The sequence below is a fragment of the Ornithodoros turicata genome, chromosome 4 (genome assembly GCF_037126465.1).
Source record: "Ornithodoros turicata isolate Travis chromosome 4, ASM3712646v1, whole genome shotgun sequence".
NCBI classification, from domain to species: domain Eukaryota; kingdom Metazoa; phylum Arthropoda; class Arachnida; order Ixodida; family Argasidae; genus Ornithodoros; species Ornithodoros turicata.
In genome coordinates, this window is record NC_088204.1 from 42,907,123 (window position 1) to 42,934,113 (window position 26,991).

Genomic DNA, 26,991 nt, shown 5'->3' on the forward strand with positions numbered 1-26,991 from the left:
GCCCGAAGAGGAGCTCCGCCGGGGTCTTCCCTGTACTTGTAGACACTGTGGTGTGTTGTTTGAACAAGAAACGTGCTAACCGACACTCGATGCTGCCGTCAGTTAATTTCCTGAGAGCACGTTTGGTTTCTCCGACCATCCTTTCTGCTTGTCCGTTCGTGGATGGGTGGAACGGAGCGCTTGTTCGTTGCTTGATTCCATTCCTTGTGTAGAAATTCGCCATCGCCGCCGAAACAAAATTGGGCGCATTGTCTGTGACGATTACCCTAGGGATGCCCAACGTCGCAAAAATGTTGCGTAACTGTTCTATTATGCGTGCTGACGTTGTGCTTCGCATGCGCTTGACTTCGAGCCATTTGGAAAATGAGTCTATGACGGTAAGGTACGACCAACCGTCGATGGGTCCCGCGAAGTCCATGTGTAGCGTGTGCCATGGCCTGTGGGGACGCTCGAACTCTTGTCCACGAGTGGCGAAGAAGCGCGAGCCCAAGTCTGACACATCGGACAGCTCTTCACCGTGATCTCAATATCATGATCCAGCTTGGGCCACCAGAAATGGCTTCTTGCTGTACTTTTCATGGCTGCGATACCCGGGTGGTTGGCATGGAGCATTCTTAACGCTAGCGATTGTGCTTTCTTGGGCAAAATTACACGTGAGCCCCAAATCACGCATCCTTTACACGTGGAAAGCTCACTGGTACGCCTCCTATACGGTGTGAACGCTTGTTCTCTCTAACTGGAAAAGTCGCCGGTTTGTACAGCATGAAATACCTTGGACAAAATAGGGTCTTGTTTGGTTAAGCTTGCAATGTGTCTTGGTGTGAGTGGTTCACACTCGACTGATTCCAGCATTAAAATGTCACCAGTAGAAGTGTCCTCATTAGCTGTGATTGGAAGCGGAAGACGACTCAACGCGTCTGCGTTCTGATGCCGATGACCCGGACGATATATCAGTGTATAATCGTAAGCGCTTAACAAGAGACACCAGCGCAGCATCCGAGGCGATAGTACTGCTGGTATCTGTTTTTCTTGACTGAAGATACCAAGTAGCGGTTTGTGATCTGTGACCACGGTTATATGCCTACCAGCCACGAAGTGATGAAAGTGTTTCATACCAAATACCACTGCTAAGCCTTCCTTGTCTAGCTGCGCGTAGTTCTGCTCGGCTTTGCTGAGTGTCCGTGAGGCGAACGCTACTGGAACCTCCAAGTGGTTCTGTGTCCGTTGCGAAAGGACTGCGCCTATGCCGTATGGTGAGGCATCACATGCCAGCAAAACGGGCCGGTTAACGTCGAAATGTGCCAATACTGGTGCTGCAGCTAGCAACTGCTTGAGCTTGTCGATAGCGTCTTGTTCTTGGGATCCCCAAAACCATGGTGTGTCCTTGTGTAGCAACCGATACAAGGGTTCTGCAACAGACGCTCGGTCCTTTAGAAAACGGTTGTAAAAGCTCAGCAATCCTAAGAAGGACTGCAGCTCTTTCTTGTTCCTTGGGTTGGGTGCCTGAAGGATAGCTTTGACCTTGACTTGTGTGGGTCTGATTCCAGCTGCGCTGATATGATACCCAAGGTACTCAAGTTCTTGTACGCCGAAAAGGCATTTCTCCAGACGAACCTTGAGCCCTGCATCAGTCAAGCGCTTAAGCACAGAGCGCAGACGCTTGTTATGCTCGTCGAGGGTACTGCCAGAAATGACAATGCCGTCGAGGTACGCCCCGACACCTTCTAACCCTGCCAGAAGGCTGTCCATGTATTTCTGGAATACCAGAGGCGAGACAGATACACCAAAAGGTAAGCGTGTGACACGAAATAGGCCACGTGGCGTGTTCACCGTGAGTAGCTCTGAGGATGCGTCGTCCACTCGTAACTGCTGATACGCTTGCTGAAGGTCGATCTTGGAAAAGATCCTGCCTCCTTGAACTAGAGCCAGCATATCATCTACTGTGGGAAGCGGATACGCTGCCTTCGCTACCGCTTGGTTCACCGTGCTACGGTAGTCTCCGCATAGACGTAAGCTGCCGTTCTGCTTCGGTACTGATACTAGCGGCGTAGCCCATGTCGAAGAAGAAACGGGTTTCAGAATGCCTTGCTCTTTTAACTTGTCTAACTCTTTGTCGACTGCTGTCCTCAATGCCAGTGGCACTGTGCGGGACTTCAAGAACCTAGGGACTGCGTTTGGCTGCAGCTCGATGTGTATAGGGTCGCCTACATGGCCTGATATATTGCCATTAAAAAGGGTGCTGAACTGATCGAGTAGTGGTTGGCACTGTGACTCCGTGACTCGGTGAATGCCAGACAGTGAAATTCCCAGTGGCTCAAACCAGTCTCGACCTAGGAGGCTTGTTCCAGTTCCCGCGACGATGTACGGATCGAGTTTTGCTTGCTTCATGTGTAGCTGAACGGTGACTCGTGCTTTGCCCCGGACTTGAAGCGGTGTGCCGGTCCACGTCCTCAATTTCAATGCTGCTTTGAGTAGACGTGGTCTGTTGCTGTCCCATCGCTGGTTGAAGGTGTTCTCACTCATTATTGAAAGTGATGCACCGGAATCGACTTCGAAGCAGCAAGGGCGTTCGTTTACCGTAACCCATACGGTTAAGCTCTCTGTCGATTGGCTCATGGAGTTGACCGTGAATAAGCTGTTCCACGAATCTGCTTCGTCGGCAGTTAGATTATTCGCTTGTTGACGTCCAGATGAGCGCGTGCCGGAAGTCTGCTTCTTTTTCTTCGTTATGCATGCTTTTTCAATATGCCCCAGTTTCTTGCAGAACTGGCATGTGGAATTTCGATGAGGGCAGCTTTTCTGGTTGTGCGCACCGTCACAACGGTAGCACTTTTTGGACGGCTTAGGGAGCTTATTCTTCTTTGGGCTTCTGGTTGCTGAAGTTTGAAGTACTTTGTTTTCTTCCCTGCTGCGCATGCTTGCCTGTTGTGAAACCGTGGATTCCATGGCTTTCGCGGTGTCGACCGCCATTTGGAATGTGATATTCCTTTCGGAGAGTAGACGCTGCTGCAGGTGCACGTCCCTCAGACCACAGATGAATCTGTCTCGTAGCATCACTTCCAAGGGTAAAATTGTTTTCGCCGAAGCCGGAACAGCGGTCGTCGGAGCTTGTGAGACCGTTGCTTGTGACGGTGAAGCGATCGCTGAAGCCATGGTTGCAGTTTGGGTCGCTGGGGAATCACCGTGCGCCGTGGCAGGCGATCGTGTGGTTGGTGCAAGTGGTAGCGGTAATGGAACGGCAACATTACCGAAATTGCAGTCTTTAGCTAGAGCTCTCAAAGCGTCGACATATTCAGAGATTGTGTCTTGAGGAAGTTGATCCCTTTTGTGAAAACGCCAGCGCCCTAGAAGTTCAGAAGGACCTGTTTCAAAATGGCTGCTCAGACGTTCGATTATGTCGTCATACGGAACTTGCGCCGGTGTGAGCGGATGCAGCAAGTCTCGCACCTTGTCGTAGGTCTGTTCGCCGCAAAACGTGAACAACAGAGCCCTTTTCTTAGCTGCGTCCTGCACGTTATTCGCCTCGAAGAGAAATTCTAGGCGTTCATGCCACGAGTTCCAACTGGAGCCTGGTACGAATTCAGGAAGCCTTGCCTGATTCATCTTGTAGTGTCCGTGGAGTTCGTACTTCCCTCGTCGCCAGTAATATAACTTCCCATTTATTCAGTTAAAGACAAACTTAGTACATCTTAGCGAAAGCCCGTCACATGCTTCGGCCAAGCTTCGCTTCGAACAGAACAGTGCGCGAGCGCAAACACTTCGTTGTCGTCCTCCTTGTCCGGTCTATCTCAGCCTCTGACAGTTTGAGTCTACCGAAGGAGCTGAATGACCAGCTAGAATAACCAATGAGCGGTTGGGTCAAGAGATGACTGGAAGATTATGGACCGATAGACGGATAGTATTATGGACCGATGAGTGGATCCTTACATGAGTGATCAATGATATCTGTGATGCAGCTGAACCAGTTACCAACCCATGCTCTACGATGCAGCTGGATCAATAGGAGGAGTCTGAACCCTGTCCTACCAAATAAAGGTTGAAGTATATCTTGTCCTGTCTTCTCTGAAGCCGTTGCCCAGCGGCCGGGGTGGGGCCAATGCCGGAGCGGCTTAGGAGTGAAAAATGCAGGCTAGCCAGTCACTGTTCAGTAGGCTTAGCCCGGACCAATCAGCTTGAAGAGGCAGAGCCAAATAGCATAAAAGAGCCAGCGATCTGTAGGCTTAGTGTGAAGGGCCAATCGGTTGGCTTAGCGCGGAGCAATCACAGAGCTTATAAGTCTAAAAAATGTTGAGAGTGATCGGTACGCTTAGGATGAACCAATCAGCATGAAGTGGGCGGAGCTAATAAAAAGGGGCGGAGCTACGACCTGCCAATCAGCGATCAGTAGGCTAGGCGTGGACCAATTAGCATGAAGGGGTGGAGCCAGGCCAACTAATTAGCATAAAGGGGTAGAGCTATGCCAAACAATCGACGATCAGCAGGCTTAGCATGGGCCAATCAACGTTAAGTGGGCGTAGCCAAGCCAGCTCATTAGCATAAGGGGTGGAGCTATGGCCAACCAATCAGCGATCGATAGGTTTGGAGCGGACCAATCAGCATGAAGTGGGCGGAGCCAAAAAAAGGGGCCTATCAATCAAAGCGGGGTCATCAATCACAGCTTGAACCAATGGGTGCGTTGAGTGGCGGCCCCAGAGTCCAGACAGTCATAGCTCTCTCCACTAAACGGCCAAGCGCACTTCCGGTGTTCTCCTGTCAAAATTTCCGAGAACTTCTCCAAAGCGGAGCTCGAAAGAGACAGTGACGGAAGCGAAGTGACGTAGTTCCGCCAAGGGGATGAAACTCGCGAGTTCCTTTGCGGACTAAAGTGAGGCGCTGCGAGCCTTTCGCGTCATCAAACGTCATCAAACGTCAAAATTTTTACGTCGAAGCGCGAGTTCGCGAAATGCGAAAATGCGAAATTCGCAATATTGAACCGGAAAAAACGTGATGTGGGCGTCGTGATTCGGACGTTTCGTTAACGGCAAAACGAAGTGCTATCTGCCTACATCAAACCTGCAAAAAACTAAAAGGCTTATATGTGTTGTCTTTTAGTAGTGACTTTTTAAGTTTACTATGCTCCATAACTGCTCGCTCGCTCCCTTCGGACTTGCGCAGAATCAGTCGCGCAGTGTGAAATAGATGGCGTAGTTTATCTGCAATATTTTATTACACTCACGACAGGAAACATAAATAGTTACAGCTTCTCATCAAGTTAAAATTTTCTCTTCATAGCTGTTTCTCTTGAACAGGGCACACTGGGGAAGGCATTCAGTATCGGTCCATGCTGACTTTGTAGGTTTTTGCAACACTAGAGGATGATGTCACGCGCACCTGGACCTTGTGTGTGGAGCGTAGTTGAAAGTACTGAAAATCACGCGTGCCAGGGATGGCTTTGGCCTTCTCGTAACGTCCTTTCAGCCTGGTCTGTTCTTCCAGTGCTTCAGAGCAGGAGACCCACAGTGGGAAAATGTTGCGAATATTCTCTTGGGCCCACAAAAATAGTTCCTGCGGGGTTAGAATTTGACGATCGAAGATCTTTGAAGACTTGCTTTTGATGAGAGTCTCTTTACTGTACCTCCAATCCCCTCGCAAACACCTTTCCCATGCGATGTTCCGAAAAAGTTCCACGTCGCATGAAGTCCGAAGACTTCGTGATGAAAGCAGAGATTGATAAAGTTTTTTAGATATATTGTGAGGTAGCTCCGTCCGAAAAGTAGTGCAACCTTTTAATATGCGATTGAGCATCCAGGAAGTGCTGCAGGAAAATGTTCTGATATATGTGGACAGATGCGTTGTCATGAGTGAGAGAGCCGGAAATGACGACATAGGTTGAATGTTGCAATTGGTCACCTGCTACATCTTTGAAGTGGGGGGTAATGGGGTGTAATGGGGTGTGATGTTGCCTGCGACGTATGCCAGTAAAATGGCCGCGGGAATTTTGCGCTACATATGTGTAGTTTTCTTAGTAGTTCAGCTGCACAACGGCTTCGTCTTGAGGATGGCCTGTCTTCAAGCTCTTCAGATATGCGGACTGCGCAGAACTTGCAAAGTGGTGCTTTTTCAAAGCTTCAAGTGCATGGATGAGTTTCTGACGAAACTCTTCAGGTGTTGCAACTAAGGTTTCCGTTCATGATCTGGTCGCAGAACTCAGACATTCGGAGTATATGTACTTCAATCGTGCCATGAAGCGCTCCAGGCCCAGGGCAGTCACGGCAGCCGCCCAGCATGCATGTTTCTTCACATATACTACATTCCATCAACCTCAGAAGCTCTTTGTAGGATTCTTGTATCCCTGCTGCGTTGAGCATCAGTTTCACGTTCTGATGATAACTGCAAACGCACACAGAATGCGGTCCGGGGCTCCCAGCAAGCACACACCAGGAAGGTCTCAAAGAAGCGAACTTTTCGAATCAAATTTTCTATGTAGGATTGCTGGCCTTCCACAGGTCGAAAGCTTCCTTTAATCCAGTCAACAACAAGCGCTTCTGCTGTCCCTTCAAGACATACTTCTTTCCTGGCTAGCAGTATGTTATGAAATTGTCTTCGTCGTCGTCGTCGCGCTCACTGATTGTTTGGTTTCATTATCCAGTGGTTGTTTTCCCCTTGCGGATGTTGGTTCACTGAGGACGCCAGTCTTTGTCCCTAATGTCCCTGGCTTTACGCACCAAGCGGTCAGACGCTCCGGAGTAATCCATGGTTTGCTGTGTTGACCACGACGCTGGTGCCAGCGTTAATGTAATCGCTCTTCGTGATACGCTCTCTTCTGTTGAGAATTTCTCCTTCAACTCTCGCAGCAAGGTCTTATAATCAGCGACGAGGATGGGGCACGGCTCTTCTGATGTCGACGGCGTTGCTATGCCGATGCATAGAGACGTCTATAGAGATTTTCTTGCCCTGGACTGTATTTTACACAATTTCGCTTCTGCGTATCTCTGTGGTTGTGCTATGGCCCTTTTTCGTGTTACAGGAGTTTCACCAAGGATTCCCGTTGATTCGTTCAGTGAACGGAGTGAGTCTTGCTGTAGGCTCCCGGATGGTGTTCCAGGGCTCAACGCCGGTTCAGTTTCACCTGATGTGGTGTCCTTTCATGCTTGCTACATTCCATGTAACAATTTCGACACAGCTTGTCCCCAGGGACCAGTTGAAGCGACACTGTGCGCTTAGCCAATGTTGAAGGTATTATGTTTGTCCCACGCATGTTCTTCTTGTGTTTATCGAAGGGGTTGGCACAGCACTTTGATGCCACCTTTTGGGCGATACTTTCGGATGTACAGCGGGCAATGACCTCCGCACACAGCACTGATAGAAGAAGGCACGCGCTTTGCACGTGCGAATATCAAATACTGGTCATGTTCACTAGAATCGCTGAACTTGCTTAGAGAAGGTGTACGTGCGTGGTGTTGTACCCTTTCGGGCCAAAGGGGGAGATTGGGTCATCGCTAGCCTGCGGTGAAGTCGATGCCACATCCATGGTCACGCCTGAAGAAATGCTGCTACCAGAAGGAGCGCGAGTAAGAACGTGGTTTGGTATGGCAACACGCTATGAGCGTCTATCCTTCTGCTATACGCAATGAGGGATCGACATGACTTGGCTTGCAAGTGAGGCAGTGCAACCTGCGTGCTGCATTCTGTGTTGTGTTGTTGCAGTAGTTTATTGCCCGTGGCGCCCTTTCTCAGCGCTTAAATCCGTCCTAAAAAGGTGTTTCCTCTGCAACAGTACGTTGCACCTCAAGCTTCAGTGTATTGCAGAATAATCTTCTTACAATAATAACCAGCAATAATTGCCGACACAGAGAGCGTAAGACTGCTAGCTTTCGACGACAGCTGGATTATGGTGTCTATATCTGTACATCTATATTTTTGCTGCCTACCACCAAACGCGTCTTTCAACAAGAGCAACCTGAGGCCGGGAGGCTCCAAATGTGAGCCAAGCATCTGAACCGAAATTTCGGCGACATAGGGAGCAGTAATGTCCGAAAGTGAACCTGGTGCGCTAACAGGTAGTATTGTCCCACAAGCTCACTTGTGTAGTCAGTATCTATCTACGTCACGCGGTACAGGTTCCGTGGACTGACCTCGAACGCTTAGTCAATTCACTGGAATCCCCAGCTCTCGTGCTGGGTGACTTCAATGCTCATCATACGGCCTGGGGAAGTCGTACGACAGACGGCCGGGGAAGGAGGATGTGGAGCCCTGCGCGGATGAGAATTGTGGCATCCGCATCCGACCCGCATCCGCGCACACGTTATCCGCATCCGATCCGCACCGCAGCATACACAACAATTTACATCTGCATCCGATCCGCTGAGCAAAATGCACCATGCGCATCCAATCCGCAAAATCCGCACGTTTCGAAGGACGCGTAAAGACCGCAGGAAGCATATGTTGGTATAATTTCGGATGCCTCCATGCTGTCACGGAAGGGCTCACAAAGACAGGCAAAGGTAAACATTTCAACAAACGCGATATGGAGAGACTTCTGGAACGTGCGTGGAACGCTACCTCGTCGGTGGTCGCATGGTTCGAGACGCCAGAATGCTTTCTCTTCCGTCTTGGCCGTGCATGGTCAAGGCGAAACCGAGCATGCGCTCACTGTCGGCGCGCCATACAAATAGATTGCTCGTGGAAAAATCACACCGCGCGGTATAGCCGCATTCGATCCGCTACCGATCCGCCGCCTTCGTATCCGCATCCGATCCGCACACCGCAGAAAGTTCTAAATTTTCATCCGAATCCGCAAGTATCTTGTGGATATCCGCGGATATCCGCTTCCATCCGCGGATAGTGCAGGGCTCTAGTTGGAAGCAACGGAGAACGGCCACATGTGCCTACTTAACAACCGGCAGCCAACTTACATGCGATCACCAACGTCACTCGATGTGCTGAATCTTTCGTGGTGCTGAGCAGACATAATTTGCCAGTTGTCGTGCGCTGCCGATGTCGACACCCGAGGTACAGTAACCATTTTCCGCTAAATATTTCGCCCGACAAACTGCCTCTCTCGCCCACCTCCGGACTGATTACTTTCACGAACGGGAGACTCTTTCGTGCCGGCATCCGAACATTTATGCACACCGGTATGTCCCCATAAGCCCTCTCGCAAGCCATTCGTTGCGCCATTAGGAAAGCGGGGGTCCTGTCTAAAATGGTAACAGGTCACGTCGGTTATTCCCCAGCAGTTAACCGTCTTAGAGCATTACGTCGCTGAGCTGAAAGAACGGTTCGTAGAACAGGGCAACTTTCTGAGATTGTAGTAGCAACCGCCGGATGAAAGCTAAAGGAGCACGAAAGAAGACCGGAAGCGTTGGCCTAAGTTTTGTCAACACCTTTCACCGTTTGACCTGGCCACGAAAATCTGGAGGACAATTCGAGCTCTGAAGGTTGCGCCCCCAAAAGAATCCTCCCGCGGCATGGGATATCGTTAAGGGTGTAGACGAAAACAGGCTAGCGACAGATTTCTCCGTTGTACTGACGACACCGGCGGCTGCCTCGACGACTGCGGTACGACGCAGTTTTGTCCAGAGCTTGACGGCCGAAATTTACCAAGACTGCCCCCGTCCACCGCATGTTATGGACCGCGACTTCACTCCAATCGAGCTAAAGACGGCATTGAAGCTTGCAGATGTGGGCTCATCCCCGGGATCAGATAACATCACTTATGCCGCACTGCGTAACCTTGACGGCAGGTCACTCCAAGCTCTCCTTCATGTTTATAATACGTCTTGGCAACTGGGATCCCTTCAAATTACCTCGAAGGAGGCATTAGTTGTCCCCGTCCTGAAACCAGGCAAACCCCCAAATGCCCTGTCCTCTCTTCGCCCTGTGAGCCTGACAAGCTGTGTGGGAAAACTGATGGAGAAAATGGTTTGTTATCGTCTCGGCAGGTGGCTCGTAAAGCAAGGTGCGTTCCCTCACGAAATGGCAGGCTTTCGTCGCCACCGAAGCTCCATGGACCCCGCCGTTCACGACCTCATTTCTACAGTCTAACATGCTTGTGCACATCGGCGGATTGTATCCGTTTTCCTCGACATCAAGCACGCCTATTATACCGCATTTGTGTGCTGCACGCCTTGAGCTTTTTTGGAGTATCTGGTCGACTATTCAACTGGCTCCACGATTTCCTTACGAACCGGACCGTCGCTGTCCGCACATCCCACGACCAAAGTTCTAAGCGTCATGTTCATCAGGGCGTCACCAAGGAAGCATTCTGAGTCCTACACTCTTTAATGTGGTAATGGCAGGCCTAAAATCGATAATTCTTCGCAAAGTAGCATTCTCTGTGTATGCCGATGACAACGCCCTTTGAATAGTAGGCAAGTCACGACCGTTTGCACCTAGCCTTAGATAATGTCCATCTGTACCTCACGCGACTTGGGTTGGACATTTCGCCCGAAAAGTGCGTCGAGCTCTCTTTCACCCGCAAAAGGCTATGAGAATTTTCCCGCTTTGGGTGGTGGAAAAAAGCTCTAGCCTGTACGTTCCCATCGCTTCCTTGGTGTGGTCATGGATTCGGACCTGCGCTGGGCTAGTCACGTTCAGCAACTTGAAACCAAAGTGCAGCGATGGCTTCCTGCAATTCAACATCTTTCTGGCTTAGGATGAGGCTGTGATCAGCGCTCCCTCGTAGCCATTCACGCAGCTTTGGTGAGGGCATAACTCTGCTTTACAGCCTTCCAATCTTGCACTGGATTTCCACAACGTGATTAAATACCATTCAGATACTTCATTAAATGTTTGCCCGAAGCCTTCGTCGCTGCCTTGGAGTTCCAAGAATGGCTGAAACACGGCATGTCCTGGCGCAAGCTGGTGAACTTCCGATGTAGGTGCTCCGTGAGCTTGAAACGGCTCGACACTTCCTACGTTTGCGTGCGAACATTCCTCGTCACCCACTCCTCAGGAAAATTCGATACCGTCCTGAAAGTGATTTCCAACGGGTAGCGCAGAGGACACGCCATGCTCTCGCTGGCTTCATAGCTAAGGACGTCACAACGCCGGACGCCCCTAGTCTCTGCCTGTGCCACCCACCTTCGTACTTCTCCCGGACCTCCAGGAACGACGAGATCAGGTTTCCCCTCAAGTCCTTCGAGCCTATTTTTATGCTCTGGTAGACGCGATGTTTTCTACCTACCAATCAACAGACCCGAAACTGACGTCAGTACTCACATTACAACAATGTGTGGTAAAAGGGAAACTCCAGCACAGAAGTACTGCATCAGTTGAATTAAAGCTGTGCCGCAAGACAAGCGGCGGACGTTTGTCGCAGCGTTCGAAAGCGCCGGGCACCGCAGAGTTAACCTCGGACGCCTATTATCCACCTTAGTACATCATCCCTCTGCTGCTTTCATGATTTTAACCCCCTCGATGTCATTTGATGCACCTCATTGATGTGTACCTGCGTACCGATGACGACTAAAGATGGCCTCTAATCTTATGTCCGGATGTCTTATGTATTATGTCCGGAATGTCCGTAAGTTCTGGAGTTCCCATGTCGGCGAATAGGCGCACTGTACAATAAATCTCGACGACAAACACTTATTACACGTATACTTGCTTGAGATAATTCATGGACAGTATTTAGAATGTTAACAAATTTATGCCATTGCAATCCACGTGTCTCATTCTTCTAAAATATTGTTTCTCTATGTGAACTGGAAGTATCATAAAACAAATTTTGTAGTTTTGACATTGTAAAGATGTATGTGTGATGATGATGATGTGGTTTCAAATTTACCCAGGCGTTTGGCAACATTGCTCCTCCGAGGTCGATTTTCCTCTCCTCACTACAGCTATTGACAGACTTCCAACAAAGCTTCACGCTGGGCTAGTTGGTATAAGTTCACAGTTCAGAAGTTTTGGCGCTGCCAAGGAGTGCAAGCAAGACAGGACGAGAGGAGTGAACTACACAAGTGTCAACAACAACTCTTTAATGAAATGACCAAAGAAACGGGGGGAGGGAAAAACACAAGGGAGGAGGAAAAATCATTCCTGTTCTTCGGCGCCGGAGATAACGATTAAAAAGATTAGTGCCTTTTTTCACGGAGGATGATATAAGATGTGCTCACGCAAGGATTATAACCTGCATGGTGTATGTAGAATGCTTCATCTACTGGGCGTCCACATGCCGGTCGCTGAACACCCTAAGGACTTCCTATGTGAGGTCTGTGCTCAGGGCCCCGGAAGAAAAATACACTAAACATTGTGTACGTAACGGAAGCACTTAACCACACCAAATGTTTCAAGTTTTACCGCAAACTTCCCTTCCTGCCATAACCATGTCACATAAGAGAGGTGCGACGTTAGAGCCGATGCGTATGCCTTCTGTCATGACATATATTTTGCCGCCTTGTGAGACGTAAAGTGTCTGCAAGTAAGTCGTGACTAACCCTAGGACGTCGGCGGTGCTAATCCCAATCATGAGAGCCCATATCTCACGTCACTTGGCAGCACAACGTGCGACCTGTGGATGCATCCCTGCGTTTGATAAAACTTCCACTCTTGCGACTGCGAAAACTCGGCTTGAAAGGGAGAGAGTGGGAACATTCTACATACAAGATGGAGGTTAATAACCTCCACCTTGCAGCACAGAACTGCGCATACCCGTGTCTGTGCGACCTGTGGGTGCACCCCTGCCGATTGACCAAGACTTCCAACGTTGGGTTAAGAGCAGAGACGCTTGCACTGTTGCTAAGAGAAACATGTCAACTGTTGGTGACGTCACCTACTCCTGAAGAATCCGGATCTGCTGAGTTTTGAGGATTCTTTGAAAAATTCGTGGAGCCGCGAAATGCTCACTAAAGCCTTTGAGCACAGTTTATTTCTGCGTAGCATGCGAATTTTTGTAATGCAATATCCTATTTGTAATAGGGAATAGAAGAAATATAATTTTTAACCTACGTTCCACTCGAAGCGTGGTACGATTCACTCGAAAACGGCAGGAGTGTCCACGGATGTTCGATGTGCTCTCGAGACGTACCGAAAACAGCGTGACTTCTGAGCGCGGTATGAAACAATCGTTTGTTTGCCCGTGGGCAGCACAGCGGAAAGGAAACGACGTGGTCGGAAACCAAAACCGTCCCTCGTCGTTGTCTTTACTTTGATTGGTTAGTCATTGGCGTTTGGCGGTCAGTCACACAAGGAGTCACTGCTTGGACGGCGTCGGAAAGCGTTCCTATAGTGACTTCCAAGCGACGTTTTTGTCGTTCGGTCGCCATTGCGGGTGCTTGCCCTGTAGTGGGAATGTAGCTCTACTGCACTCTCAAGTGCCCATGCATTTAAATTATGTTATCCAGAAGGCGCATCACATTCGTTCATGACAAGGTGCATTAATATACCTACCTCAGATGGTATGATGCGATCGTTGGTGCTGGTCACCTTGTACCCGCTATTTCCAACTGGAAAGCGAACAATCGTGCGTAAAGGACTACTGTTCGTGTTGTACACGACCACGAAGAACTGCGATGGAAGTGTGCAGTGTCAGAGCACAGGATATTTCCTCTACCTCTACACAAATACCTTTTCTTTTCCTTCGCTTATCTGGCACTCACTCTGATTCAGAAGGTGGCAGAACCTCGGGAAGAAGTTTCGGTTTTTCCCTACTGTCACTAGCGCTTCCAACCCCGGAGTAAGGATTTCCTACAGAATAGATATTAATGCAGGATTACACTAACATCGCAAAGCGCTCAATATTCGCTTGTGCATGCTTTGTTCATCAAGCTGCCCCGATGGGAGCATGATCATCCAATTGGACGCTCAAGAAACAAACATCGGAAAATAAATGCAAGTTCGCTAAAATACTAGGGAGGGAGGCAAAGTTCCCATTTATATGTGGAAACACGAACACACAATAAGCTAGGCGGCAGGTAACATGTAAAAAGTAAAAAGAAGAAGAAGAAGAAACATGGGTTACTGACTGGGTTACTGACAGCACCCCTCTACCCCTCGGGCGATGACCTTCAGGCTTGAGGCATATGGTCACATTAATATAGGGTTCATAAACGTAAGAATTGTTGGCTGTAATACATGATTAAAAGCGGGCGGTTTTATCGCTTCGAATTATGTGGTACCAGGTGTCCCGCCAAGCGATATTGTTTTAGACATTTTCACAGACCGTGAGATACATTTAAATATATTATTCGCGTAAAATTAAGAAAATGTGTGGGTAAAAACTCACAAGGCCACAACTGTACAGCTTTCACAGACGTGAGGGGAAGCAACTGTTATGACGCAGGAACACACAAACAAAACACAGACAAACACAACACAAGCATCAATGTGGGAGAACAACCGTGCATGAGGTGCCATATTAAACAGTTCAGCTGTCGTAGACAGTGAAGGTTTGGCAAGTACGTGATTCACGGGGCTTTTCCAGCGGAGAAGAGTATGGACGCACAAGGAATCAAGGAAGCTTTTTTTGTTCGTTTGTTTTACTGTGGAGCAGCTTGTAGCTGAAGCTGGTCAGTTTTGACAGCGGGAAAAACAGCCGGTGAGCTGCATACACTAGCGGAAATGGTACTGTTGTATTAGCTAGCAAAAGGGACACGAACACGGAGTGGAAAGGAAGAGACCGAGCTTGTTCGGAAACATGATGCTCAGTTGCCGAAACCAATAGCCATGGCAGTGTCCAAGGGTAGTTCAAGGTTGATGGAATCTTTTGTTCGAGAATAATCAGTGAGTAAATGTAGTGAATACAACATTCGGAGGACGAACTGCAGCCCCTCTGGGGTCAGCGGCACGTGCAGCAGCGGCAGCTATCATACGCGGCCAGCAGTGTGTCTGCAGCTGTGACATAGCCATGGATAGTCAAGTTATTCGTGAAGGAGAACGTCGAACCAGCTGAGATATTGCTATATTACAGATACTGTATGGGGAGCAAACGATAACAAGAGGCGTTACGAGAACAGCACTCAGGTGGATAGATCGTTGTATATATAAAGACCACAGATGGCGAAACCTGCCATCATCATACAATCGCAGGTGTCCCCTAGGATGCCATTAGCCCGCTCCCGTTCACCGTAATCATGGGCAACTTATCAGGCCTCCTTCCCAAACGCGCGTGCATAAGCGTGTAAGCTGATTACATATGTAGATGGTCATCCGGGCAACAGCGGCCAGCGTTACAACTCAGTCTTCTGACCTCTTGATGCTTTAGCTACCTTTCTGACACAGAGAGGCATAGATATAAAGGGTGTCCCAGCTAGATGCGAGCATATATTTTAAAAACATATACAGGGTGTCCCACCGAAAAAAGGGCCAGGGGCTAAAGAAAAAACGGAGTGCTCTACACAAATGGAACCAACTCTACGTGCTTGGCAGTTGTGTGGTCTATCCAAAAATATTTTTTTCATCGCCCCTTGTCAATTAATTAGCGGTAATTAATTTTCTAACTTTTTAATTATCTGTTTTAGTTCTCAGATGTCAATGAGGAAGTTGTGGTACATGTCAAAAAAGACGCAACTGAAGTGGTTCGAGGTTGCTCTGGCTTGTGGTTTTGTTTTTTCCCGGGTTTAAAAATTGGTTTCAGAAGCCACGCGCACCACAGAGCGCTCCCCATGATTCGGCGCCCGCGCGCGACGATTGCAGTGCGCTCTGATAGGTGTGCCGTGAAACAGGTGAAATATCTTCCTCATGTGTGTCGTGGCAAAAGGATGGTCTCCAAGCGCTAATCTCAAGGTGAATGTATGCCGGAGGGCGCTGGAATCGTCGCGCGCGGGTGCCGGATTGTGGGCAGCGATCTGCGGTCCACCCGGCATCTGAAACCAACTTTTAAACCCGGGAAAAAGCGAAACCACAAGCATAGCGACCTCGAACCACTTCAGTTGTGTCTTTTTCGACATGTACTACAACTTCCTCATTGACATCTGAGAGCTAAAACCGATAGTTAAAAAGTTAGAAAATTAATTACCGCTAATTAATTGACAAGGGGCGATGAAAAAAATATTTTTGGATAGACCACACAACTGCCAAGCACGTACAGTTGGTTCCAGTTGTGTAGAGCTCTCAGTTTTTTCTTTAGCCCCTGGCCCTTTTTCGGTGGGACACCCTGTATATCACTTTTTCCGAGATGAAATGAATTGCAATATAGCATATGCTGAAGGGCACTCCTTAGGAGGGCATTAGCAAACTCCTAAGGCAATGTATTAATTAACTTTCAGTAATTAGCTTTTTAATTATAAAAGCTACGAAGTTTTCCCAATGAGAACATCTGGTCCCTTCGGTCACCTGATACCGGAACGGTTTTCAAAACAAAAATCAGTTCGATAGATCGTCCGGAAAAAACTTCGTGAAGGAACACCTTTTTTCTCTTTATTTTCTTCATTGCGCATCTTCGGAGACGCGTCTGTCCTTCACCTCCAACGTGAGAGGGTGAAGGAGCACAGTTCCGCCTCATGTGTCGAAGGATCAGCTTTAACTTGCGGAAACAAAACAAAAACAAATGTATCGGATGACTCTATCGGAACTGCCCTTATCTTGGCTTGCATTTTCTGTTTTCTTTTGAAAGAGCTATATCTCAGCTATGTTCGTACAACATATCCGAAAATTTGAAGATGTCCTTTTTGGGTAAAAACTGCCGCGAAATATTAGAATTTTCCCCTACCCTTCCGTGTTCACGGCATTGTTACGGTAATGGCTGAAGATAAAGCAATGTATTTAAGTCAAACGAAAGAGCAAAGAATGATCTTTCTGCTCATGCGAAGAACATCACAGTCGGAGATCCAGGGCCTCGCCCAGGACCTTCCAAACGTGCGGTAAAAAGGCTCTCTCTTGCGTTTTCTGGATTTTTTTCGTATACGTTTCTCTTGACCATATAAATTTAATAGCACACGGTGGAACGCGCACCATTCACTCTGTCAGAAAAAAAATCGTTCAAATGGGACATCTCGTTCAAGAGATACAATGTCACAAAGTTGGAACAAATTTAAGCCGCGACATCGCGCCGGTTGCTTCGAAGCGCCGTGGACGGAGAAGAAAAAATCGCGGAGACTTGCGGTCAGGCACCTTTTACACCTCTTTGTGGGTGGGAGAACATATATTTTTTTCGAGAGAAATAAAAAATGTGACCGACGGGCATCATTCGATTATAAATGGAACTACCCAGCTGGAAGGGATAGTGGATGCACCTCCTCTTCTGCAGGACACCCTGTCATTGTGTGCACTACAAGTTTCCTTGCCTCAATGCTCTTTATCGGTCATGTATTTAAGATAAATCAGAACACCACTTCTACCTTATCTGTGTGCCACATGTTGTATCTACACAAGAGGAATGCATGCGGGAAAACTACTGAAATATGAAATTGCATTGTTCCTTTCAAGTCCCCCAAACTCACCTCGGAAAAGCGTGCAACGAAGAAGGCCGCCACTAGATACCCCACTGTTGCCATTCCGGATCACTTCAGCGCGCTAAGTTTAGCGGCAAAATGTTTTTGTTGTTTCTGCGAATGAATCTAGTCTTTATATGTCCAAATAAAACGCGTATATAACAACTTTCTGTGTCGTGTTTCACTTTTCGGTCCCGTTTTTAAACGTGTTGAGCGATCGGAAGGATCTAGTGCACGGCTGCGTGCATCACATAGCGTACCTGTCATACCAGGCGCCGCAGGCGCAGTCGTCCATTTCTCCTTCGGCGACTTGGCCTGGCTTGGATTGTGCTTCAACTGGATCTTTAGTGCGCTACAATCCAACGCAAGCCAACGTCTGGTAACAATGGGGTATCTAAGGGCGGCCTCCGGCATTGCACGCATCGGGATAGGAACAAATACATGGGAAAATGGCGACCTTGGGGGACCTGGTTCCTTTACTGTGCAGGCTGGTTCTGTGAGTGGCTGGTGAGTTGCAGGCATTCTAATAATGCTAATTCTCATGTTAGGTTATGTCCAGGAGCTTACTGGAGCTGTACTCAACCTTTGTTTGTGGTGACTGTTCATGAGACCCTGACCAGAAGCATGAGGCTACACAAGCTCACCCCAAGAGATACAGTGAATGAGTCACTAAAACACTGACAACTCTGCAAAGCATTAACTGCAAGTGGACAACAGAAGAGCTTCAATGAATGTGTACGAGCAGTCTCATACCTAGGATTTTTGGTTTTCGCACCTCATTCGCCAATAACCAGTGGTTTCTGCAGAAGAGTAGGGATGGGGAAACGCACACCAGTTTCCCGAGCACACGGTAAACGGTACGCCTTGTTCCCTAGCTATTTGAACTATATGAAGTGTCAGGGAAAGATAATGGGGTCGGGATGCTTTTTCATATATATGATTTGTTACGTCATAGGTGCATGTTTTCCACACCATAATACTGGTAAAAAACTTTTTGTTATGTGTCTTACTTCGCGAGATAAAAACCCTCGAACAGATAGCACAGACCTCAGAGCTACAACCAATCCCATTGGTAGCCGTCAGAGCTGTGACATTAGAGCTGCAGGAGTTTCGGCATTCAATGTGCCCATTTTATACAGTTCTATTCCCATCTTGGTTGTAAAACATACAATATTGAATTTCATTTAATTGCCTTTAATTGACTTGCTCTAATTACTCTCAATTCCCTCTAATTGGTGTTAATTGATTAATCCATTGCTTTTAAACTCATCTTTCTCGCTTTAGTTGCCTTTAACTGTCTCTAATTACCTTCAATTACTCTTACCTCACCTCTGACTCTTATAATTACTTTAACTACCTTCACTTGGGGGTGGGGGATATATTTATTAGACGAAAAGGAAAAAAAAAACACGGGGGAAAGGTCAGCCAAACGAGAATAATAAATAAAGAAAGAAAATTAAGAAATAAGAAATAAATGAAAAGAAAAGGAAAGAATTAAAGAAAGAAAGAAATAGGAAGGAATAAGAAATAAATAAAAAGAAAAAGAATCACGAAATAAAGGATAAACTAACAAATTATGAAAGAAGGATGAGGTAGATTAAAGACAGAGATGACAAACAAAAGATCACTAACAAACGGTGAAAGAATGATGAGATGGATCACAGAAGATGACTTTAAAAGGAAAGCATGAGGTTAATGCGTTTAGGGTGAGAGTGGGGCACAGAAGAATGAGATTGCACGACTGAGTTCACAGGCTGTTCGTAAGACCTGAATCTGTCAAGAAGGTCAGAACTGCTTTGGTCACAGACCGCTGTATGTGATCTCGTACTGGGCCGAGCAGAGTGGCCAGAGAAAAGTCCGTGCACCGCAGCTAGAGTAGGCGTCGTCTCAGCGTGGCTCGAGGGGTTTCGAATCTGTGATAGTCGAGGAGAAGGTGTGGACCATCAGCCTCAACAGCGCAAGTGGGGCATTTGGGCGACTGGAGAAGACCCATTTTACAGAGAAGTAGAGGTGTCCTGGCGGCATTAAGGCGTTGTCGGCGTAGAATGGACGTTTCTTGACGCGAGCAGTGGTGTGGGGCAACGAAATCCATCGACGGGTCGATAGACCGGAGATGGTCGTTCAGTCGGACAGCGTCCTCTTGAAACTGCCGAGTGCCGCTATGACGGAGTCGCCGTGTCTGTAACCGACACGATGAGGCTGAAAGTGGTAGGAGACAGTTATTGGAGGTGCCGTCCCCATGTGCCCGACGTGCTAAGGCGTCTGCGCGGGTGTTTCCGTGCAGGCCGGTGTGACTGGATACCCATTGGAAACACAAGCTATGACCAAAGGATAGAAGTCGGTTGCATATTGCGACTATCATGGTGTCTAGGCCGCCGATTGTTCTGGAACAATAATTTGGTAGAACTTCTAGCGCCACCTTACTGTCCGTGAACACAACACAAGCGCCAGGCGGTGATACCGCTATGTGGTTCAACGCGGTCAGTATGGCGAAGAGCTCGGACTCAGTAGATGACGTTTCGTAGAGGAACTTGTGCGCCACTTCAAGGTTTTCATGTGGCATATAAAAGGCTGCAGTAGATCCGCCTTGAGAGACTGATCCATCAGTGTACACAGGGAGTCGTTGAGAGTACGCTGAGTTAAGGTGCTCCAGTGTAAGTTGGTGAGCAACAACGGGAGATACAGAGTTTTTTTTTTTCAGAAGACCAGGAATGTGGTCACATACAGGAGGCCTGCGAAGAGTCCACATTGGCGGGGCATAGGAAAGCACTGATGGTGTGGTGGAGAGGTGCACTTTCAGGCGGTCAACAGCAATACCAATGCTGGAGTCCGGACAGTCAACATCAATGAGCCGAAGATGATGGTAAGGATGCTGTGTTAGGTACCGCGCATATATCCGGAGTGTTTCCACGTCTCGTAGGACGCCTACTGGTGTTTCGCCTGCTTCTGCCAGGACAGAATAGGTCTCTGTCGTTCTAGGAACACCCAAACAGACGCGGAGTCTTCGGGCCTGAATATTGAAAAGCTCACGCTCTCCGGATATACTGAGGCCGTGTAGAATAGTCAGGCTGTACCGCAATGTGCCCAGAATCAACGCTGTGTGCACGTGACGGAGGTCAGCGCATGAAGGGCCCCACGACGATCCAGCAATGCAACATGGAGCATTTACAAAACCGCTGGTCTTGGTGGCTATTGTTTTCACGTGCCGGGACCACGTCATGCCTCTGTCTAATGTCACGCCAAGGTACTTGCAATGAGGCACAAAATCCAGCGGTGTCCCACTGACGAACAGTGGATACCTTTGGAATGAGCGTCGGGTGAAAGCCATGGCAACGGTCTTAGCAGGAGAGACCGATAAGCCTCGGTCGGCAAGGTATTCTACAATAGAATCCAAGGCGCATTGTAACCGGCGTTGAACGGTGTCTTGACGGGTGGCAGAGGTCCATATGCAGATGTCGTCTGCGTACAAAGTGGTGCGGGTATGATCACGAAGCTGGGCGGGAATCGAAGCCATTATAACATTAAAGAGGAGAGGGCTCGATACACTTCCCTGGGGGACCCCACGACGGACGGGATGGAAAGCGGTGTCACCTTCCGTTGTGCGCACGAAGATGCGTCGGTCAGCTAGAAAGTCCTGGATCCATGAGACGGCGCAACCTCCTATTTCCGCCTCTTGTAGCGTCGCGACGACGGCGCTGTGCCACACGTTGTCATAAGCTTTCTCTACGTCGAGGAAAACTGCACCGGTGAGGTGCCTTCAGCCTTTGCTGGTTGGACTTCAGCGACGAGATCGAGTACGTTGTCAATTGCTGAACGTCCCTGACGAAAGCCTGCCATCGCCTCAGGAAAAAAGTGCGTGCTTTCCAGGTGCCAGTTCAAGCGGCGGAAAACCATGCGCTCCATTGTCTTCGCAACGCAGCTTGTGAGGGCAATCGGTCGAAAGGAATCAATATGATGCGGTGACCTGCCTTGTTTCAGAAGAGGAACAACCATTGCAGTTTTCCATCCGCGTGGAACTTCATCTATTCGCCAGGCTCTGTTAAAGAGCCTCAAGAGGAGCCGACGCCCACATAGATTCCGGAGGGCTTTGTACGTCACCTGGTCAACTCCAGACGAGATGCGTTAGGGGGAATTCCTCAGGGCAGATTCAAGCTCAACAAGCGAGAAAGGTACGTCCAAGGGAGGCATTTGGATTTACCGTCTTACCTCCCCTTTACATGTCCATTTATACCTCTGCCTCGCTGAGGCTTCACCATCTCATACATACACACACACACACACACACACAAACACTTACAGCCTTTTCCAATTTGACACTCCTATAGTGCTAACGCATTAATAGTTCCTCCCTCCCTACGCGCTTACATACTTCCTTGCTAGAAAAACGACTTACCTCACATAGAGATATCCCTTTAGACAAAAGGTGTGTCATATTTGTCATTGCCGAGAGTACAGATGTTCCCCTAAAAGGTTATCAGTATCATGAGTCGCTAGTAAAGTGAGGCTGCACTTCAGCTTACGTTATAACATTATGGTCTTGGGCCAGTGCAACAGACTGCGCTGCAAGTAAAGAAAGCATGATCATATCATGGATTCACAATACACTGACAGGTTCTCTGCATGCAATCTTGCATAATATATCTTTCTTACACCTTTTCTAGCAAAGCTAAAGTTTACCTAGTTACTTCCCAACATATTCGCCCTCTAAGGAAGATAACGGCCTAGTGTACTTCACAAATACACTGAAATACACGTTCTCGGTGAATGGTCTCCTAACAATGATAGGGAGACCTAGAGGAGCCATCTTCAACGTTGTCGTGCCCACAGCGAAAGCCAAGGTCTACAGAACGCTCCTCGGTGGTAGGTTATTCGGCTATTACAATCGGCCAGTCAAGCGCTCAGAACAGCTGTGCGGTTCTTTGCGCAACTCAGACATGGAGAATGTGTCCACGAATGACTGTGCAATAGTGTTGTAACGGAATACAAGGAACTTTTGTGACTTGAAAACCCGAGACGAGGTAGGGACGAAAACAGACATACTGCTACTGCTATACATACGTCTCGGGTTTTCAAGTCATGGATCGTCACCACCAGCTCGCTTGCTACCTAACTTTCCTTTCGTTAACTTTTGTGGTTTAGAGTGGCGCGTGAATTCGAGCGGCGATCCGTGGTCAGATACCCTGACATCCATTAAACGTCTTCTCCCCTCTTCTTCTAACATTGGTGTCGAAACCATGGAGTCCCGATCCGTTCACGACGATCGAGAAGTACCGGCAAGACTTTGCAGGAACACTCGCAGAGAGGCTAGGCGATGGCCAGCGTAGCCCGTTCGAAGTTGCGAGCGGCGCTAAGGACAGCAGTTACTCGCACCGTCAACGAGCTCATAACTCTTCTTGTGACGGATCCTTTACCTCGTGAGGAACTCAAGACTGCACTGGGGGGGGGGGGGGGCATTTCTGGAAAACAAGGCATCCGTTCTAGGACAGAAAGACCTGTCTATTGAAGGTTGTAATCGAGGACGTCCACTCGCTGGAGACTGAATGTCAATCCAGCGACGGTTATCTGGAATCCATCACCGCCATCAAGATTCAAGTCACCAGCGCAAGGCGCAGTTCGAACACTGTCTCACTTGAGTCAGCATGAGGCGACTGCAGGTTGGCTCAACAGCACGCGCCGAACGGCGGTGGAATCTCACTGCCAAAGCTAAAGTAGACAGTTTTAATGGTGATTTGGCCAAATGACAACGCCTTTGGGATCAGTTTGGAGCAGACTTTCCAGACGAATGTCGGCACAGTGCCCTATGAAGTCGGCCCAGGACGCATACTAACCTCTTGTCCCCACTCCTTCCTGCTGTCCTCTCTCCATCTGTCCACGTGTGTACGCCGCTCATAGCCACAGTTGCTTCGGGGTGCTAACACGGAATTTAAAAAAGTTCGAAGGAGGTATTCACGACAACACTCGGCTTACCAACGTTAACATGATGAAGTACTTAGTCTCCCTCGTCACCGGACCAGCTGCTAGAGCCATCGCCAGACTTATCATCATGGACGACATAGGAACAGCAAGTGACATGTTGCGGAAAAGATTCAGCAAGGGCGAGCTCTTTGTCAACGAACATCTGGGATCTGTTTGAGCTCAAGCCTGTTATCCACCTGCGGCACGAGGGGCTTACGGGTACTGCATGAAGCAGTTACAGTAAGGATCAGAAAGCTACAGAGTCTTGGAGTTGCGACAAGTGAGTAAGGCATCGCTCTTCAGCAAGACTTACCGCGCAAGCTTCCTCAAAGATTGGAATTAGAATACCACCTGCTCAGAGGCAGGGAGGCAAGAAGTGATACCGCAGGAGCGGAAGTGTAGAAGTTGTTAGCACAGCTCGAGTTTCTGGAGACAGAAACTGAATGTCTGGAACAAATCCCAAGAGGGTGGGACGAGCCGCGCACCTCTATATCCAGAGCGCTGCTGTCGGCCTCAGGATTGGCACTTACAGCAAGCATCTCGGAAACATCGTGCGTGTTGTGTAAATCACGTGGGCGAGAACTGTAACGCTTCCTTGGCTCCCAAAGAAGCGAGACCTAAACTAGAGTTCAGTACCTGGCAGAGGTCGTATGCTCCAACCTAGTTGTGAAGCGAGCTGACTCTGAAATCAGTAGCATTGAGAGGTCACGTTCTGCTGCGTAGCCTGGAGAGGCTCCAGAGGCAATAAGCAATGATTCAGTCGAGGACAAGCCATTATGTACACCGAAAAGTTAAATATGCAGTCGGGCCTGAGAGCTCGCTACGACGAAGTTCAAAAGGACTTTGCCGTTAAGAAGTTGGATAGAAGGTGAAAGACACATTTACTCAACTCGCAGGAAATCTGCTCGAAGACGAAGGTGATCGGTTCATCACTTTGAACCTCTCCGAGTGCTTTACGTCGGACCCGACAAGGCGTGAGGATAATAATACGCTGTACATCGGTAGGAGAAGTTGCAGAATTGTCCAGACTGACTCTCCCGAGAGTCCAGGGAGTGAAGTAGGACCCCTAATTGTGTACGAGCACACAAACAATTCAAGATGGCGTACAACACAGGCTGGAAGGCATGAAGTCAGAGAGGTAGAGCAATCTCGTCCAGCACGAGCACAACACTGCGGTGAGCTCAGGGATGCGTTATTCGCACACATTATGTTCACAAGGGCCCCTAAGAAGTGGTTCAGAGATGCACTTGGAGAGCCTGGTTGTGCCACCCCATGAAGACGGCGTACACATTAAGGGAGTAATGTCCAGTACTGCGATGCGACTTCATCGGCCAAGTTTGTCCTGGATGGCCTAGACGTCTCCCTGATAGATTGCAGTACAATTAGAAGTTTGGAGAAAGACGCCGAGGACGATAGGTGCCCGAACCATGTCAGCATTTCACTAGGCGGCGGATAATTGCGACAGTTCGGTCGCACAACCAGAATCGGTTGCACGGATGTCGGCGAATGGAGAGATGATTCTCAACAATTTATCCAAAGACATGTCCACTTTAAAGGATCACCTATACAGCACCGCAGACTATAGCACCAAGGTGATACCGAAACCGCAAGATCCTGACCCCATCCTGGTAAGCACGAAGGAACTTCATCGGCGAAGTCCTGGGCTTCGTGGCCCGTAGGACGTGTCAGCAACCTCAGAATCAGCGCGGACGGAAGTACAGTCCTACGAAATTCCGTTGAGCGCCGGAAAAACTATCACAGGCCCATCCAACTAACCCATGTAGCCACAGGTGGGATAATAGACGTCTAACCCAGGGATAAGTTGAGACTCTAGGGCTAGGTCTAAAAGTAGACGTCTACTAGACCTCTACGGGGTTAGATGTTTAGTGAATGTCTGCATCCAGATGTCAACTAGACCTCTACGGGGTTATACGTTTAGTAGACATCTCAATTTGGAAGTCTACTTGACCTCTACAGTTTTAGATGTTATTTAGACATGTACTAAAAATGGCCCACGAGACACCCCCGACGCGTTCCAGGCTAAAAATTACCCTTTCGCGTCATAGCAGCTCGTATGAATTGTAGACCACACTTAAAGACTCTCAATGTCGTGCCTTTTCTTTTTTTGTGTGTGTATGCGTGTGTGCAGGGGTGATATGTAGAGATAAAATACGCGGAAAGGTTGCCAGGTTGGTGAGAGCTACGAGGACCTGCTGATCCTCATCCGTTTGCTGAGGCTGCAAGCAAAGCCGGTGAGAGGTGGGGGGGGGGCAGCCGGGGGGGGGGCGCAGAACCAAGGCCTGTCGTAATCATACAAAGAAGAAGCACTGAACTGTGTTATCACGACGTTATCGTGATGAGGGAGGGGGGAGGGAACCCGGGCATGACCCATCCCCGGGGCCTGTAATTTCGCTCACCGTCTTTGGTTGCAGGCAGTGTACACTGAAACACTGGGGTAGTCACAGTCAAAACGTGACAGTCAACGTCGAGACGCAGTCAAAGGCTAGATATCCAGCCTATGTCTGTCAGAAGTCGTTGCAGGGCGTCTGCCGCAAAGCGTTTGGATGATGGATTATTCCAGAGCCCTAGAAGAACTTTCAGATACTTTCGTATGCGGGTACTATTTCGTATATGGAATTAACGTTGAAATTTTTCTACTCTGTCTGGCTACTTCTGTCTCCTAACCACTGCACTGATCCCACGGGTGATGGAGCTAGCAGACAAGCTCGACCAGAGCCGTGTATGAGCTCGATTTTTTGCAGCCCTCTCTCACCCTCTTCCCCACCCCACTCCCGCGCATGGGATCTCAGGAAAACCAGTTCCATCATGGAGCTCGAAAATGCGACGCGTAATAATTGTAGAAGAAACATTACCTTTTTTAAAGAAAGCAAGTGGTTCAGGTAGCATTGCATAAGCACACGCAAAAAAGCATGTTTTCACACAAAGCGAAGTATATGCAGGAGAAGTGGAGACGAAACAGACCATTTGGAGCAATACGCAACATAGTTGTTTGTGAGCCGTTCTTGTGCTCTCCCGTTTTTTGAATATAAACAGTGAGCACAAAGCACACATGAGAGACCGAAGGAATCATCGTAACGCTCATGTCACAGCGTGGCACGTTCAAGTCACGTCTTCGCAATTACGCAGAAGTCTAAATGAAATGGAACTGCAGGTGCCCACCAGGGAGACCGCATAGCTCCAGTTATTTGAAGGAAGAGGAGGTAGATGAAAGAAGACACAACACGCACACATTTGCTGCGCGTCACATGAGCACATCCACAACTTTGGATGCACTAGTAGCACCTGAAGGTGGTTAATGAAATAATAGTGTAGCTGCACTGCAGATATAATTGCAAACGTCAAAGATAGGAACGTCTTCAGGAGCCACTCACAGCGGCCCAGATCAGCAGCGCGGGAAAAAAGCTCGGGTCAAGTGCGCATGCGCAGACCGACCTCCTTTCCCTTCTCTCCTCGGGTTTTTCGTCTGCCACTTCTCGCCCCCCTCCCCCTAGTCTCAGCTTCGTCTGTTTTTCTTCCGCTCTTGCTGAGAGTAACGTATGTGTTGTTCGAAAGCAGAGAAACAAAAAGCGATGGCGGTTGATAGAGCAAGTTTATTTGTTCTTGCGAACGGTTTAGAAAAAGTTACAGTACATATCTTTTCACGTCTTGTAACAGGCTTCAC

The 26,991-nt window shown here is 48.6% G+C and overlaps 1 protein-coding gene across 3 annotated transcripts in view; it reads right to left on the reverse strand.

Annotated features, from left to right (window-relative positions):
• The window catches only part of LOC135393060 (lysosomal alpha-mannosidase-like), a 492,848-nt gene that overhangs the window by 175,546 nt on the left and 290,311 nt on the right, over positions 1–26,991 (reverse strand). For all 3 annotated transcript variants that reach the window (XM_064623632.1, XM_064623631.1, XM_064623633.1), the window contains 4 exons: positions 21,875–21,914; positions 21,748–21,817; positions 13,552–13,671; positions 13,375–13,491 (listed from right to left, as the gene is read on the reverse strand). In XM_064623632.1, the coding sequence (XP_064479702.1) occupies positions 13,375–13,491; positions 13,552–13,671; positions 21,748–21,817; positions 21,875–21,914 (347 nt within the window). The remainder of the gene's footprint in view (positions 1–13,374; positions 13,492–13,551; positions 13,672–21,747; positions 21,818–21,874; positions 21,915–26,991) is intronic.